Here is a 16,895-nt window from a genome sequence, read left to right as displayed (position 1 = left end):
ACGCTGGCCGCTTGGATGCTTGTTTTTAGAATTGGCTCATTCTGTGAATGAGCGATACTTGATCTAATGATGACTGCAGAACCACTTTTAGCGGTGCCACTGGGATGATTAGCGTAGTACTGGTCGTATCCTGGCAAATATGCGTTCAAGCCAGGACGCATATGCGTTTCGGTTATTAACATGATATCGATCAAGTTTGAACTTAGGAAAAGCCTGAGTTCATCATTGTTTTTGACCAGGCCCCGTGCGTTCCATAATCCGATTTTTAACAGCGGATTTAACATTTGGATATTAGTTTTTGTACCAAGTCACGGAAGGCTCTATTGGAATCCATGTTTTCCTGAATGAGCTTATACATTTGATCCATTCTTGCGTTTAGATCAAAAATCGCCTTTTCCAGCATACTAAATTTATTGTTTAGATGCCAATCTTCAGCGGAAATGTGTGCCCGGGGCGAGTTTTGGTTTGTTGGCGCGATTGTACGCTTTCCTTCAATTGGCCTTGCTGCATCAGCGTAAGAGAAGCCACTCTTAACAGCAGAGTTTGAGATGAACTGTACTTTATTGCCTTGGTTGTTTGGGTAACTCCTATTGCTACCGATGACTAGACCATCTCTCGGCAACCTCACAGCTGGCTTAAGTTTTTTGGCTAGATCAATTCTTACCTTGCAGCCTCTGAAGCTCGACATGTGGTCTTCGCCGCAATTAGCGCATATAAATTCCCCATTATCATTCAGGTTACATGATTTTGAGCCAGTATCATGGTCCCCCGAGCATTTACCGCAAACCGGCTTTTTAAGGCAATAGTTCCTCGTGTGCCCGAAATCTTGGCATCTGAAGCATTGTACCAGCTCTTTACTCTGTTTGGCCTTTGATATTGTAACCCTGTGTCTACCAATTTGAGTTATTTTTAGTGCCTCAGCAACGTTGGGTGCGTTCTGGAGGTTAACGTAAAACATATTTTGTCTTGTTTTGACATTATTTATGTCCTCACCATCCTCCTCATTAATTTGAATGTTACGCCAGTCCGGTTTTCTGGGGCAATATATATTCAAAACTGTAAAGCCCTTGTCGGTAAAGGTGCGCTCTATTAATTGCCTGGGTACATTGGGATGAATATCTCTGAGCACCAATCTGCAGGGTTTGTTCTCCTTCAACTGGTGGTGCCAGAATTGACAATTTTGATTGGACAATAATTTGATTATTGCACGAAACGCATTCGAATTCTTCGTATAAATACGCGAGATCCCAGATTTCGATGTGCGTATGTCGTAATCGTCAGGGGAGACAGCAGAATTGAGCGCCACCTCCAGCTTATCCAATTTGTTAACTTCTGGCACACATATAGCAGGAGGCTTAGGAATACTACTTCCCTGCTGGAAACGGCTGGCTTCATTTTGCTGGCTCGATGGATCTTCGGAATCTGGCTCTTCCATTTCCATAATGGAATCAGCTTCTTCCGAAAGGGCTGCAAATCTATTATTTTGAAGCGCTGGCGGAGAGGAGGACGCAGTTCGTTGTCCCTGGGTTATATTGACAGGAGTTGGCTTATTTTTTTGAGCCGATTTTAGTGACTCGACGGCTCCTTTCCGCTTCCTATTAATACCGGGTACTGACATTTGAAACGAGCAAAATTTGTCCAGAGTTGGATTTGCAACTAAGTTTGTGATTGAAGCCGGTGTACTCACAACGGCGGGTGTGGAGCACAAACTGCCATTTGATGTCGCTACTGTAGTATACATTGATTGAGAGTTCACCACAGAAAACGTTAGGGTACTTGTAGTCGATGTACAAGTGGTTGAGGCAATCCAGTTACTGGTTGAGCTTGACGGCTTTAAGTATGGTTTTCCCATTGACATATGCAAGTCCTTGGTTATTTTTGCTCTCAGCTCCGAAGGTGATTTACCAGAAATTTTTCTCATCTCCACGTACTTCGGCAGCTTATTGACTACTTCCTCAGCTGCTCCGAGAGCGGCCGAGTCTTCATCAGCATTCATTTACGTGAGGTAAGATGACTTGCAAAAACAAGCAAAGAAGAAAAATTCTGGGCTGTCTCTGCTTTGATGACGTGTATACGTCAGCAGAGCAGCCCCATACAGCAGACTAATTGTTGATTGGAATCCAAGAAAATAAGGATACTAAACGATTGCCAAAAAGCCAAGGTGAAACTAGGTTTCCGGGTGATTTTTTTTTTTTTTTTTTTTTTAACGCACTATACGCGAAATAATTGAAAAAGAGGAATTTACTACAATTTTTCACGGAGCGCACAATAAAAAGTCGACTTGTCACTTTGACAGCTACCAGGGTTGATGAACGTTTTTTATAAAAAATATAACATTGTTTTTAGCAATTTTAAGTAATTCTATGGAAGTGAAACAAAGGTCCCAAAGGCTGCTCGAATTCCGCTCCATTTACACACATAGTTTCCTTGCATTTTTTTTTGTTTGTTTGTCATTTTGATAAAGCGGAAATGGAATGGGAATCTGAAACCTCGTTAAAACAAATGCTAAGAACCTACATAGCTTGGCTTGCCTTTTGCCGTTTGTTACAAATGCTGGCAGAAATAGTGTATACATAGTTGGAAAAAATGCTAATGATGCCCTCCACGCCCCTATTGGCGCCTCATGCCGGGCACTGGGAGCTATTTACAAATACTTACGCAACAGCTGGAAAAGCGGGCCAGAGTTGCAAGTAAAGTTGTTGATGATAGTTACACACACACACACACACACACACACACTCCTACAAAGCTTTAAATTTGTTTGCTAAATGACATAATACACCACTCAACCTAACCTAACATAACCTACTCGTCGTGTTATGCGCAGCAAGGGGGTGTGGGCGGTAGGGGACTGTACCGCAATACCATAGCCAAATAAATATCTAACTTGGACACTCAAACAAACACAGACAGAGGCACAGACACATGCCAACAGCATAAAGGAGCAGCAAAAGCGACACTAAAACCACTTAATGTATGTTGTACATCAGGGCGTATGCGTAATGCTGGCATATTTGCGTGTGTGTGAGTGTGTTCTGATGTGTATGCAAGCGGGTTGAAGGCTTTGTGGCGGCTATTGTTGCTGTGTGCGTTGACCATTTATCAAAATGGCAAAAAATGTCTGTTGTTATTCTAGTGGTGGCCGTTGTTTGTGGGCGGATGCGCGACACTTGCGTAATTATAAAATTAATGAAAAATGTATGTGCGCACGAGCATTTAAACATGGCACAAAGCTATGATGAATGAGCTACAAACACACGCACACGCACACGCACACACACACAGATGCAAGTCATATGATACATGCACATAAGGGCGCTAGCCGAGCATCTCCGAATTTATGCTGTTTTTAGCAATTTGCTTAATACTCATCATTCAAAACGTTTCCAAGGCAGTTACAGCAATCGAGCTGAATGGGTCCTCGAATAAAGTACAGCATATCTTCAAGTATATTTTATATTCCATAGTAATTTGTAAATAATTTGTACTATTTTGTATTGTTACACAGATTTAGGTGCAATCCTATAGATCTACACTGTGGACAATTTTAGTATTCGCCTTTAATGTACAACTAAGTAAATTAGGCTGTTTAGTAAAATGTATTTCAACTTCAAAATAGGAAAAAGAGCTGAATGGCAACACAGTTTTCAAAAACCACAGCAACAACAAGTAGTTGGGTTACCTTTTTGTTGAAATAACATTTCATGTTGTGCAAGCATCTGGATAATCAGTATATCGTTGAGGCATTCCAGCTAATCCAAGAAAATGTTGAGGGTAAAATGTTAAATTTACTCCAATAAATATAATAATAAATTGACTTTTTAATCATTTTGAATTTAGTGTTTATCCTGTAAATAATGGGTGTCAATGAATAAATCCAGCAATTTTGCTAAAAGCAATTTAAATATTTGAAAAGCATTTATTTATAGTAAGTAATGAGCAAACGATCAACTGTCTGCATTCTGACTTATTTGTGGGTAATTTTTTCATTTTGTATCTGATTTCTGACTAATTGAAGTAACATCGGAAATGAAAGCCCGAGCGATTTATTTTCAGTTCAATGAATTATTTATTGTGCATTTAAAACCATACAAACTTAGTCGCTGTCTAAATATTGAATGTATATTGTGGAAAAGTAAATTTAATTGAAGAAAATCATGATTAGTACGTTTGTGAACCATATTCTGACATTAACTTTGGATTGTGTATTTGCAGAAAAATAAACTGCGAATCATTTCCATTCCCAAACTGAAACCAAAAATGTTGTAATTGTCACAACACTATTTTTAGCATCATTCTGATAATTACAATACATTTTTGATATGGTTCTGGCATTAACTTTGAATTGTGAATTTCAAACTTTGAACTTGGCTGAAAAATAAACTGCGAATCAAAGTTTCGTACTCGAATCATTTCCATTCCCAAAACAAAAATGTTGTAATTGTCATAAGAAAGGCGTAAGAAATTCAATTTGTTGTATTTTTGGCATCATGTTTTTTTCTAATTACAATAGATTGACAGACAAGGTTTATTGTACTCGAACTCTTAATTACGTTGCCTGCACTTATCAAATGTTTTCCCAAATTGCGCAATTAAGTGTGTCAATTAACGCCATTAATGCCAACTCAGTAATTAACCATTGTGCCCGATTTTGTGTCACATTCATGCTCTATTTTTGACTTTTCATGCCGTCCCATCGTCGAATCGTCCAATCCATTGACTGACTCTAAACATTTTTGTGCTCTTGTCATTTGCAGGTTTCCTCTCCTGGGACGTCTCTGATTGTCATGTCGATTTGGAGGAGGAGCTCTCAACAATTACACAACATGCACCCGAGGGCGAGGAGGCGCGTCACGGTAAGTCGCACATTGTTGTGCATAACAAAATGAATGAAATAAATGGAAATCTACTCGTACTTTTCCCTTTGCTTGCCACTAAAAAGAAAACAAAATGTCGGCGGCGCCTCCGACACAAATCAAGAAAAATGCCAAAGGCCCGACGTTAAAATTAATTGGCACAGAGCGCTGACCAATTGACTGACTGACTAACTGACTAAATGCTCATTAACACAAAAGCGTAGAAAGCTAAAAAAAAAACAACAACAAACAACAAAATATATATATATTTTGTGAAGTTGCTCGCCAAACTACGAGTAAATGCAAATTAATGGCAACTCAGCTGTGAAATTTGTTGGCTGTTGTTTTTGTCGCTTTTTGTTGTTGTTGTTGTTTTTTTTTTGTTGTTTTTGTTGCTGTTATGGGTGCCAGAGTTGGGCCAAAGAGTTGAAAAGTTGCCGGCCAGTGCAAAATGGCGTCATCGAGTTGGCCAAAAAACGAGGGCACTAATTGAAATGGCGCAAATTAATTTAATAGCGTTTGATGCTAGCGTCTGAAAAGTTGCCCGAACATCTCCCCGGGATGCCTATGCGAATACGCATGGGCATAATGGAATTGGCCAACTAACTGTAATGATTGCAACATACCCAGCCATTCAGGTGTGCTGCAACAATGTGCACTGATTGGCAGACGCAACAAAATAGTTTGTAATTGTAATTGTAATTGCAATTTTCGGACATACAGACAACTTTCAAAGAAATGGCTTAATTTTTAATTGAATTTCATTTCATTTGGATAAGAACTTATGTCCGAGTTTCCAAATATTTAACTACAACAATCGCACACAAATTAAACATTTCAGATATTTGTACCTAGTGCGGACTTTTGAGATAAATAAATAACCCTTTCTTTAGACTACATATTATATAAATTGTGCGACTAAGATTAAATTGGTTTATTTAAATAATTTTGTGGTCTTTAATTATTTTGGGATATGCCGTAACTTATCCACAACAGACTTTTTGCCTCAATTGTGTGATAAAACTGTTGAGATAAGAGCACGAAGATCTTCAACCAGAGCCCAGCTTTTACTAAATTAAATTAACTTAGGTATTTATTTTATTCCAACATATCTGTTTACTATTGGAAGCATTGAAAAGCCAGTCCACATTATCGTTTGTCCCAATTCAATAATCGTAATTGTCGCTATAAAAATGTTCAATAATTCAGCACAATATTTTTTTTTTTATTTAATGGGCACATACCTTGCGAATTAAGTTAAAAGTATAGATTTGTTTATTTTCTTCATTTACTCTAGAAAGGGCAATGGATCCGGGAGCGTCTAGAAATGTTTATAAGAAGTCGAAAACTAAGCCATTTCCATCCTTAGCTGAGGTAGTTGTTGCTTCAGAATCTGCCATTCGCTCATCTCTGTTTTTGTCATCAACACAAAGTATAGGAAGGAAACGAAATTGTTCAGTGAATGTGCGGCGCAGAGAAAACAAAATGAGAAAAGGAGGAAACAACTAATTTGGAGAATGCTGTGCAGCTGGCAAGTGCTGTGATGCGATATTACAGACTTCTTCATTAAAATGATAAAGCAAGCAAGAGCATTGTCGAATAAATTGGTCAACAATTGCGAAACCATAGGTCCGAGTATTTTTCCCCCCAAGTCAATGTTTATCCCCATCCAATTGTCATCCATATTTATACCCTTTAATAAAAATAAAAAAGAAGGCGTCTTTGATGTGTCTGCCCACCCGTCCATTTCAATCATTAGTCCTTCCACAGTTATGGAGCTATCGCATTGAAACTATATGCCGTGACTTCTAATTGACGGATATAGACGGATATAGATCATGCAACTGATCCGATTTAAAGGTAGTTTTTGTATCAAAAGCAATCTAATTTCTAAAGATATGGGAACCAGACTGCATAACAAGATTTGCAAGATTTGCTAGAAAGGGTAGTTCTCAAATAAGTTAGTAGGCATATTAATTTGAATAGTATTGGACTAGTTTAGTAGACTACATAGCTGCCATAGAAACGATCGATTAACAATGATTTTTGATTTCAATCGAAGAACTGCCATACAAGCAATGCAATGCAATACAAATCGTATAAATAATATGAAACCTCATTCAGGCAGTTGGTTGGCATAGAAATTTAAACTGAAATACTATTTTGGTCAGACATCGTAGACTGTTGATGATGTGTATCATAAATCGGCTGCTAATGAGCTGCAAATTGAAAGGCAACTTCAACAAAAGCGACACGAGCAGCAAATTGCAAATGTTATGCTAACAGATTATGACAATTGTCTTTGAACACGAGAGCACTACACTACAACAAGAACAACAACAACAACAACAGCAACTGCAATTGAAAACACAAAGCCCAACGCTCGAAATGCTTCTTCATTCTACCCTCTGCTCTCTACCCTTCACCCTTTAGTTCAGCTCAGCTCAGCCCGACTCGGCTCAGTTATCTGTTCAGTTGAGTTCGGTTCGGTGCAGTTCTATTCTCTGTTCGCTGTTGGCTTTTGTAATAAATCCGGGCGCAAAAGCCGCGGCAATTTTCATTGGGCGAGGCAGAGCTCTCGCATATAGCAGCAACAACAACAACAAGAACAGCAACAGCAATGGCAGGCAATGAGCAAGTGTTGGTGTAAGTTGCCAGCCAGCCAGCCAGCCAGCCAGATTGTCTGATTGTTGTCTTTGTGGATTAGCCTGAAAGGTTGTGGAAATGCATTCGAGTGGTTGCATTTTTCTGATGGGCACATTTTCTAGCACCGCTCCTCCGGATTTGTTATCACTCTGAAAATGTTGCATAAGTTGTCGTCGAAATTGAACTTGGTGGCTTAACATCCAAATCCCCAAATATCTGAAGCAGACTTCAACGGTTCATACAACATGAGTTAAAGGCATCTTTTCTTTTTTTCGTTTGAGAGCTTAATGGACTTTTAATGGACTTTAACGCGCACTTCATTCGCAAAATTGGTAGAGGCAGTCTGCAGCCTGAGATCCAAAAGAATTGCTCTAACAAAACCATTATAATAAGTAGACCATTACAGTAGAACTACGGTAGAGTAGTGGCAGTTATGTTGCTCTATAAAAAGATTTGAAATATTAGTTAATAACTACCATATTATATTCATGTTTGGTTGTTTTCCAAGTTATGTATTTTATTGCCTACTTGTTTTACTCATATGTAGGAGCTAATGTCTTCCTATTTATTCCTTTGCTCTATTACTATTATTTCATTTGTGTTGGTGTGAAAAAAATATAAATATAACCTAGATATGTATAACAGCAAGCATTACTCACCTACTGCCATCATATTGTCAAACAGAAATCTATAGCATACTTATAGGAGCACATGCACTGGCATTCTTAGTCGTACCTATGTATGTATGTATGTAGCTGTGTGTATTTACATTTGCAAGTACAAGTATATCGCGAAAAGTCCTTCCTGTCCTCTACCTGGTTGTCCTTGGAGCATGCATAATGCAAACACCTGCGCCCAATGCCTCCTTTGTCCATTGTCCGGCAAACTGATAGCGACTTTCTACTATTTACTTGCGGGTGCCATTACACACACACACACTGTCACAGCAGCAACAACAACCTCTTGAACAAACACTGAAGTGGTAGACCAAAGTGCACGACTGGCACGCACAAAAGCTCAATAATGATGCAAAATATGCAGAATTCTTATGCAATACTTCATAAGTTTTTGTGAAGGCCAAACAAGCACCACACGTACACACACACACACACACCCACACCCACGCTTAAGTCCTGGCAAATAGCAAATAGAAAATACCAAATAGAGAATAGTAAACGGTGAGCTGTGAGTGGTGAGTGCTGAACGGTGCACGATGAATGGAAAATGCAAAGCAGTTGAAATGCAATTGAAATGCGCACGCCCCAGTTGAGGCTTTGTGTGTGTCCTCCGTCGAGGATTTCTGGCAGCACTTGGCACTCGATGCTCGGCAGCATTTTAGCACGCCCGTGACTCTAATTTGACAATGGCCAGGGTGCAGTCGAGAAGTTGTTTGGGCCCTAGTCGTAGGCATAGGCCGAACTGCTGCTGTCAAGTCAATAAAAAGCTTGGCACGAGCCTGAGGCGCGACAGGTGCCCTGCACTTCCTGGCCGAACTGGTCGCCGCTTTGTTGGCCGTGTCAGTCGTCTGCCAGCTAAGTTCTCGGCTCTTCTTTTTAATTTTTGTATAGAGGCTTTGTCGTCATTGTCATGCAATCTTAACCTCAGTTGTTGATAGCCAGTCACCACCCCACCACACCCCACCATCCTCTCTTCCTGTCATGGGGCCTTCCAACTTTGTGCAATTACAAAAATGTGTTAACAAGCAGAGCATTTAATTTTTATGGTTTACTTTTCATCAGCAGCGTTGCTGTGTCATTATCCCTCAAAAAGTTCTGCCCGACGCTATTGTGTGGCTTAAAATTTTAATTTGATGCACTTTGCTTAAGTTTTGTTGTGGGAATTAACAAAGTTCAAGCAAGTTTGGGTTGTGAGTTGGTGCAGAGAAGAAGCCCGGACCCCCGACGCATTGACAACGGTTAAATAACACGGAACCGCTTAAAGACATAACAATGATGGCAAACGACCAAATAAGGCTGCAATGGAATGGCTGGACAAATGAAGAGCTTATGTCACACGGTATTTAGAGTCCGTTGACTATAGATGTGCTTCTTAACAGACTTGGTTATTGCACTTTCTTCCGTATTCTTGAATATTAATAAAGGACCTGAGAAAAAGAGGAACTAGAAGAAAAGGAGAGTCAACATTACCGACAATTAGTTTGTGGATAAATATAGCACCGAAGACAGTCCTCCGATTAGCCAATGAAGAAAGAAGAAGAAGTCTGCTTGAGCAAGGCGGCAAACGAAGATTGGAATCCTAGTTTAACGAAAAGCCAAAAGAAGGAATTTTTTCTCAATTCGATCCACTCGTTGCTGCCTACTCGGCACTTGTGTAGATCTGCCCTGCAGTGTGCCGTTCTACTTATTCGAGCTACTTGTTACTCGTCATAATCTATATAGAGCTCCTCAAGCGCAACATTAAACTGCGATTTATGATGAGCTTTGCACGCCATGTTAAATCTATGAAAATCCTTTGTAAGCATACAAATTCACGCCCCCCCCCCCCGCTCTCCCTCCCTCTACACACACACACGCACGCTCTACCGCTCTCAGAACACTCATAACGATGTAGAAGTAGCAAACAAATATAACCTTTAAAGCCATACAAATTCTTGAGATAAACCGTATGCAAAATTGATAGAGCGACGTTTGTATACTGTAGAAGAATGCAAAATAAATACGAGCGGCAAATTCCACACACACACACGCAAGGCCGTATTGTGTATGAGTGTGTGGGTGTGCGTGTGCGTGTGTGTGTGTGTGTGTGTGCGTGCAACTCATGCATAATTCAAATAGAGAAAGCGCAAGGGAGACAGCCTGCTTATAAGAGACAATGAGACGAGAGCGACAACGCCAACGGTAGTTGGCATAGACAAAAGTTAGGCAAATAGTAGGTAGACTGGCAGACAGGAAGACGGGTCGACGGGCAGACATAACCCAAAGCATTGACATGATTTGCATACAAGGGGACTAGGAAACTACACGCTCGACTTGAAATCGAAACGCAGCGAAGCGAAACGAAACGAGCCGAGCCAAGCCGCATAACCCCAAAAGCATAGTTTAAAAGCAACCAAGACGTTGACTGAACAAAAACTATGCATTCAGATTAAGAGGGAGAACGCATTCCCTGGTGTCAATCCATGTATGTGTGTGTGTGTGTGTGTGGAATGTGCGAAGCATCAAACATGCTGACAACTGTCAATTAATATCAGCAGTGCCTATCAGCGGCACATGACACGAACAGCTGACGCAGAGAAATACTCGTACGTTGCAAGTCAGTTTAGTCTCAGACCACAGTCGCGCTTTTAATTACATTAGGGTCTCTGGTATCGCACACTCCTGGGCTAGTTGCCAGCCAGCCAGCCAGCCAGCCAGCCACACGCCTTTGACGTTTAGTACATGTTATTGGTTTTGTTGAACACAACGACAGCATCTGCCATTTACATCAGCCATAGTCGTCAGACAATTGCACAAATACATCATCATCATTGTCATCGTCATAATCGTCGTTATTCTCATCATTCTGATCATTTATATAAGCAAAGTCATGTCACACCCACGACTTGTGCCATTATGTTGCCTACTTTTATGCGCCCCACTGCCTGATTAATGATGTGTGTGGGCCTGAGCCTGAGCCCGAGCCTGTGCCTGTGTCTATGCCCGTGTGCCTGGGCACTGATAAATGCGACAAACGCACACAAAGCACACACAGACAAACATTAATGTGACATTCATGCAAAATGCCATATAAATTAATTTAAATGCTAATTAAAGCATTTAACAAAAAAATGACGGCGTTCTTCTTCCACCCATTAAGTGTTTTCAAATTACGCCATGCGATATTTAACAGCATGTGGGCGTCTCTCGAGCATAAAAACCGGCCGAACAACAAACAACGAACAACGACCAGCTTGTTCATAACTGCCCCACTAAGCCGCACGCCGTCAACGCTGTGGCACTGATGTGTGATTCAAAAAGCTAGCCAATTAATGGTCAAGCGTATGCGAAATGCAACTGAGCTTGCTCATGCACTTAATAGGGGAGGCACTTCGGATGAGTTGTGCCCACGGCGTTTTATTCACACAGCTGGTCATAAGTTGACATAGACTAGGAAGGGGGGCAATGGAATATGGCAGCACCCACTTACTTAATTGGTCGTAAACATCAAAATATTCATTTTTATTCAACTTGAATTCTATGTCTGACGACATCTAGAAATAGAAATTTGCAATTCTAGCCAAAGCACGAAACTATGCGCTTAAAACAATTAACTAAATTGGTCATCAATCTATTGGTCCAAATTACAATTATGCAGTATTTTCCGAACAGCATCATTTAAATATTGATTGAAATGAACTTTGACTTTTATATATATACATATATTTGTATACATAAAAGAATTATTTGAATCGATTAATGGTAACTGGAAAGCCTATAGTGAATACCATTAATTTAATTAATTTGAGCTACAAAAATGAAGAAATATGTTGAAAACTTTTTGTACCTTAACATTACTTGTGTACATGAATTATATTAGTATTAAGTATTAGTTAGGAAAATTCGTTCGTCCTGTGAGGTGGCTAGAACTATTCTGAGCATATTGTTCCCCAAACTTCCATATCTGAATGAAAAAATATTAGATATATATTTAAGGGGTGCACTGGTTTGTGCCACCTTCCACCAAACTACACTTATTTTATTTCAATTTGAATGAACAAAAAAATGTGCACTGTCAAATCGAATTTGTTTTAGCTGAATGCGAAGTACAAAGGAACACATTTACTATAATTTGAATGCAGCTGAAAAATTAATCAATACTAATCATACGAAATGTAATATATAAGTAGTTTATTTGATTCGAGCTGAATGAACGCAAAGGGGTGGAGCATGGGAAGTGGAAGTTTGCAAATGCTGTGTAATGCCATTTAATTATCCCTCTATCTGTGTCATAATATGCTGTTTAATGCGAGCAAACAAAAATCATTTTCATTTGACATCCTTGTCGTTTTGTCGCATTGAACGAAAATAGAACCGTAAATAGTATGCTTTGGTGCGCACAAATGGCCACGTGCTGATATCGTTCCCAGCTCAATGGATCACAGAACCAATGCCAAAGGTATTTACCGATTTCGTGCTATCAGCCCCTTTGCTTGAATCCGATGATGAATTGATGAAAGCGAAGCAAGGCAAAGCAATGCAATCACTTGGCTCATTTGTCCAGTCCAGTCCAGTTGAGTTGAGTTGAGTTGAGTCGGGTCCAGGTCTGCTCAGTTCTGCTCCGTCAAAGGTAGCCTTGATTCAGCTGTTGTTTCTAAGCCCCAAGAGTGCTCGTCCTTTACCATCGCAACCACACACTCGCACACGCACACGCACACGCACACGAAAAAGAAGAAAGAAAAATGAAAAGTGAACATAGTACTACGAGTACAAAAAATAAAGGAAAGGCCATTGCAAACTTTCTACACGTGCGCCATTTTGAACGCCGGCTTGACAGCCAACTTTTTTGCTGCTGCTGACCAAAAGCAACAACCACAACAACAACAACAACTACAACAGCAACAAAAACAACGAATGCCCAAAACCAGTGCCAGCTTACGGTAGTTGTAATTACTTTGCGCCAGAAAAAAAGCAAGAGAAGAGAAGCCAAAAACAAAGTTTCCGGGCCAGTTGTAATGCAAATTTTTTTGTAAACTTTAAAATGCCACACATGGGGGCAGACTCACTAAGCTTTTTTGCGCTTGTTTCCCGGGCATTAAGGCACGGTTATTAACAGTTAATCAGCGCAAAGCCAGCATTTAAATTATGCCGACCGCCCGCTTGGTGGCGCTGCTGTTCCCCAACTTTTGAACGACCACAACAAAGTGCACTTCACACAAAGCGACGCAGTGGCGCAACTTTTAGTGCAGCTGCCGCTGAAAATGGCTGCCATTTTTAACACCCTCTCCCACCACCCCCTTAAAAGGGTATATTAATTGCACAACAAAGCATGCAACAGTTAGTGGGAGAGGCAAAGAATGCAGGATCATCAACGCCCTTACAATCAATATTCCATTGTATTCGGGCTTATTATAAAAATATATTTTTACTCCATTGAGATACGCAAGCAAGAGTCTATTTGAATACAAAGCCTTTGCTCTTCCCACACCAATTTGGAGCCCTATTTTATCCCCCGCAGAAATAATATAGTCATTCGATGAAAACGCCTTCAAAGCATGAATGCGGATTGGGTTTATTTTAAACTCGGACTTAGACCAATTAGAGAAATTCCGTACCTATTTATATTTCAATATCATTATTTGTTGATGCAAGCATTCGATTATTGTTAGATCATTTATTATTTGGATTTGTATTTTAAGATTTTATAAAAGCATTTCTTCGTTCTTCGAACAGTCTTATGTTCCCTTACAATAATAATAGATTTGGGAATTCAATTTAAAGTCAATGGATCTGTAAAACATTAACTAACCAAACAATTTGTTGACTTTAAGCCAAAAACAAACTGTGTGCTCTGTAAACTCCAAAACTCCATGTTCTGAGCTAAACAAAAAACTGAGCAACTATTGCTGGTTATTCCAATAATACGACAATAAAAGCACCTCAGAAAAGTAACTTCCAGCAATTAATCGTTTAACATTTAATCTGTAGAAATAATAGGAGCGATATATCTACGAACTGATATATGTGTTCAATTGATTTAAGAATGGAAGACGTTGTCAAAGAACTGTACATTCAAATTTAATCAGAATCGATTTCTTATTAATTATGTTTCTTTTCTTTCTTTCATTTCACACTTATAATGAAATAATAAATATAGGTATATAGTGTTTGTGATGGGATAGGGTATCCCATAGCTGCTGTGTTGCACCATTTGCCATTATTTTATCAAGTGGGAGACGCCCACTTCTTGAAGCGCAGCATTCAACATTTATTGGACTGCGGAGCTCTTTTTTTTTAGTATCTTTATCCGTGTCTGTATGTAGTTGTCTCTATATTTGTGGTATTCGAAGGGTGTCAGGGGGACTTCAAACTTTGCCCACTCGGCTCCTTTTTTCAATTTTGAAGTGCTGCGCTCTTTGGCTTAGCTTTTGGTGTGGATATGCGTTTGGGATTGGTTTTTGGTTTCGGTTTTTGGGTTGTTTTCCACTATTGGATGGGACTTTTTTTTCGTAGTCGTTTTTTATAGTTTTGTCGCTTTGTAGGCGCTCGCCAACAAAGTTCTTAAGTGGCATTTGTAGTTTCGAAGCGAAATTGAACACGTAATAGAACGGCGTGCGGTCACAACTAAATCCATTGGCCAATACTAGTACATACTACTAGGTATACTCGTATGCATGTGTGTGTGAGTAAGGAAAGGCATTGTTATTGGCCTGGTAGGAGTCGCTTCGGCTAATGACAGCATTTTATGTGCACGTCGGATTGCCATTGATTATGTTGAACGTGCGGGCATAAATATTAAATATATACGAGTATACTTGTATGTACATGCGACTTACTTATACTATATAGTATACTACCTGGAAAATAGCTTGCAGCATTCAGTTGGCTGCTTTGCATAACTTAATGACCAGCGAGCTTAACGCCAATGTCCGACTGCGAGACATGCCAGACATGCCAGACTTGCCTTCTCTGCGTTCTCTCTTCCCCACATTGTTGGCCACGCAAAAGATTTTATTATGTGCCACACACCAACACACCAACACACCAGCAGCCGCACCACAGCACTAATGAATAGCTAAAACGTCGAGTGGCATACGCTCAAGTGGCTTGGATTACCAAACGCTTGAATCCAGGCTAGAGCATTAAGCACGCACACGGAATCAAGTGGCTTTAAATTGTCAGACATTGGGCGAGTTAGGTCCAGCTGCCCTGCAGTTACGAGAAATGGACAGGCAGTCGCCTGTTGGGTGGTTGGGTGGTTGGGTGGTTCGTGATGTGGAGGGGAGCACCCACAATGGCCATGCACGGGGCATGCAGTCGAGTGAAAATTATTTAATAAATCTTTAATTTTTATGCTTTAATTAAGTTTTGCCTGTTTGTGGGCCGCACACGAATTTCGCTCGCTACGAATTTGATGCACGCCCTTGCGGATGACCTTGCCACGTGCGTTTTACGTGCTACATATACGTATAGTATGTAGATACAACATTCTGCGTTGTCATTCGCCAGTGGGGGAAAGAGCTGCCCCATGGCTGTGTAGATTGTTTGAAAACTGTCAGATTGTGAGTGATGCAGCCATAATGAGAATTGCCGGACTTTCAATTTCATTTCAAGATTATCTCTCGTGATTATTCACAACATAAAGACACTGAGCTTCAATTTATTTCATTTACTGTAATTACATTTCAGCTCAAGAGCCTTAGAGGAAGAACAACTTTGTCCCCAAACATTTGTAAATGTGCTTCAATTGACATTCTTATTTATGGTCAGATTATTATTATAAGATCAAGGGAAATTACTTTTAATGCTTTTCAAGAGTTTTTTTTTTTAACTATTTGAATGCTGAAAGAGGTTTACAGCACAAGACGTGATTATGGCAGATATTTAAATAATGTGTGTTTTACACAAATGTATTTTATTTAAATATATAAATTTATTTTTAATTTTACACAAATGTACTTTATTTAGTGGGTTCTAAAGTTGCTTTAATTATTTATCGAAAGATTAGAATACCTTTACAAAATGGGTTACTTTAGTTTTTAGAATGTTATATGCACACAACACACAAGACCAACCACAGACCTCGACTGGACGCCTTGACGGAAGTATGACAACGCTCTATAGAACTAGGGCAGTGCGATTGGGTCGACTGCAGGCTGTCCTATCGAATTGTAATATTTATTACCAATCCCTCATCCATCAGTACACTAAACCTTTAACCTTCTGTCTATTCTGCAATAAATAGATCTAACATAAGCTACAGCCAGACGTACTACAAATAATTATCGCACATATTTTTCAAATGGGTTTTAGAAGAATATTGCTATTTATTTCGATATGGAATTCATATCAAAGTAAAGATGACGAACTGACCATAGCTTTACATTCCTCCCACTGCTCGTTAAGCCTCCTTAGCAACTGAGCAAATTTATAGCAGAATTTGGCTTCAACTGTTTGAGGATGTTTTGCCCTTTGGGCCCTTTCACTTCAATTTAAGGCAAGATGTGTAAATAAGTAGTCCCAGAGCTGTTGATTTTATCCGCTTTTTTGCACTTAATAGCGTCTCTTTTGCGCAGCCAAACTAAATGTATAATCTAGTGTTTAGCTTAGTGGCATAAAGCCATAATCAGCTAGCAATTGAATAATAAATTAAATATTTGATAGCCCACAAGTATTGATATTGAGAGGGGAAGGGCCTTCACTAAGCCCCTAAGTAAATAGGCAATGCAAATAATTT

At 39.7% G+C, this 16,895-nt stretch overlaps 1 protein-coding gene across 1 annotated transcript in view; it reads left to right on the top strand.

Moving 5' to 3' along the window:
- LOC115627721 (microtubule-associated protein futsch) overlaps window positions 1–16,895 on the top strand; it is a 78,192-nt gene that overhangs the window by 44,126 nt on the left and 17,171 nt on the right. The window contains exon 2 of the mRNA XM_030523470.1: window positions 4,758–4,856. Within this exon, the coding sequence (XP_030379330.1) occupies window positions 4,758–4,856 (99 nt within the window). The remainder of the gene's footprint in view (window positions 1–4,757; window positions 4,857–16,895) is intronic.

The sequence above is a fragment of the Scaptodrosophila lebanonensis genome, unplaced genomic scaffold (assembly GCF_003285725.1).
Source record: "Scaptodrosophila lebanonensis strain 11010-0011.00,11010-0021.00 unplaced genomic scaffold, SlebRS2 tig00000098-arrow-pilon, whole genome shotgun sequence".
NCBI lineage: Eukaryota > Metazoa > Arthropoda > Insecta > Diptera > Drosophilidae > Scaptodrosophila > Scaptodrosophila lebanonensis.
The sequence above is the reverse complement of the archived record's forward strand: the minus strand, read 5'-3'. Positions and strand labels throughout refer to the sequence as shown.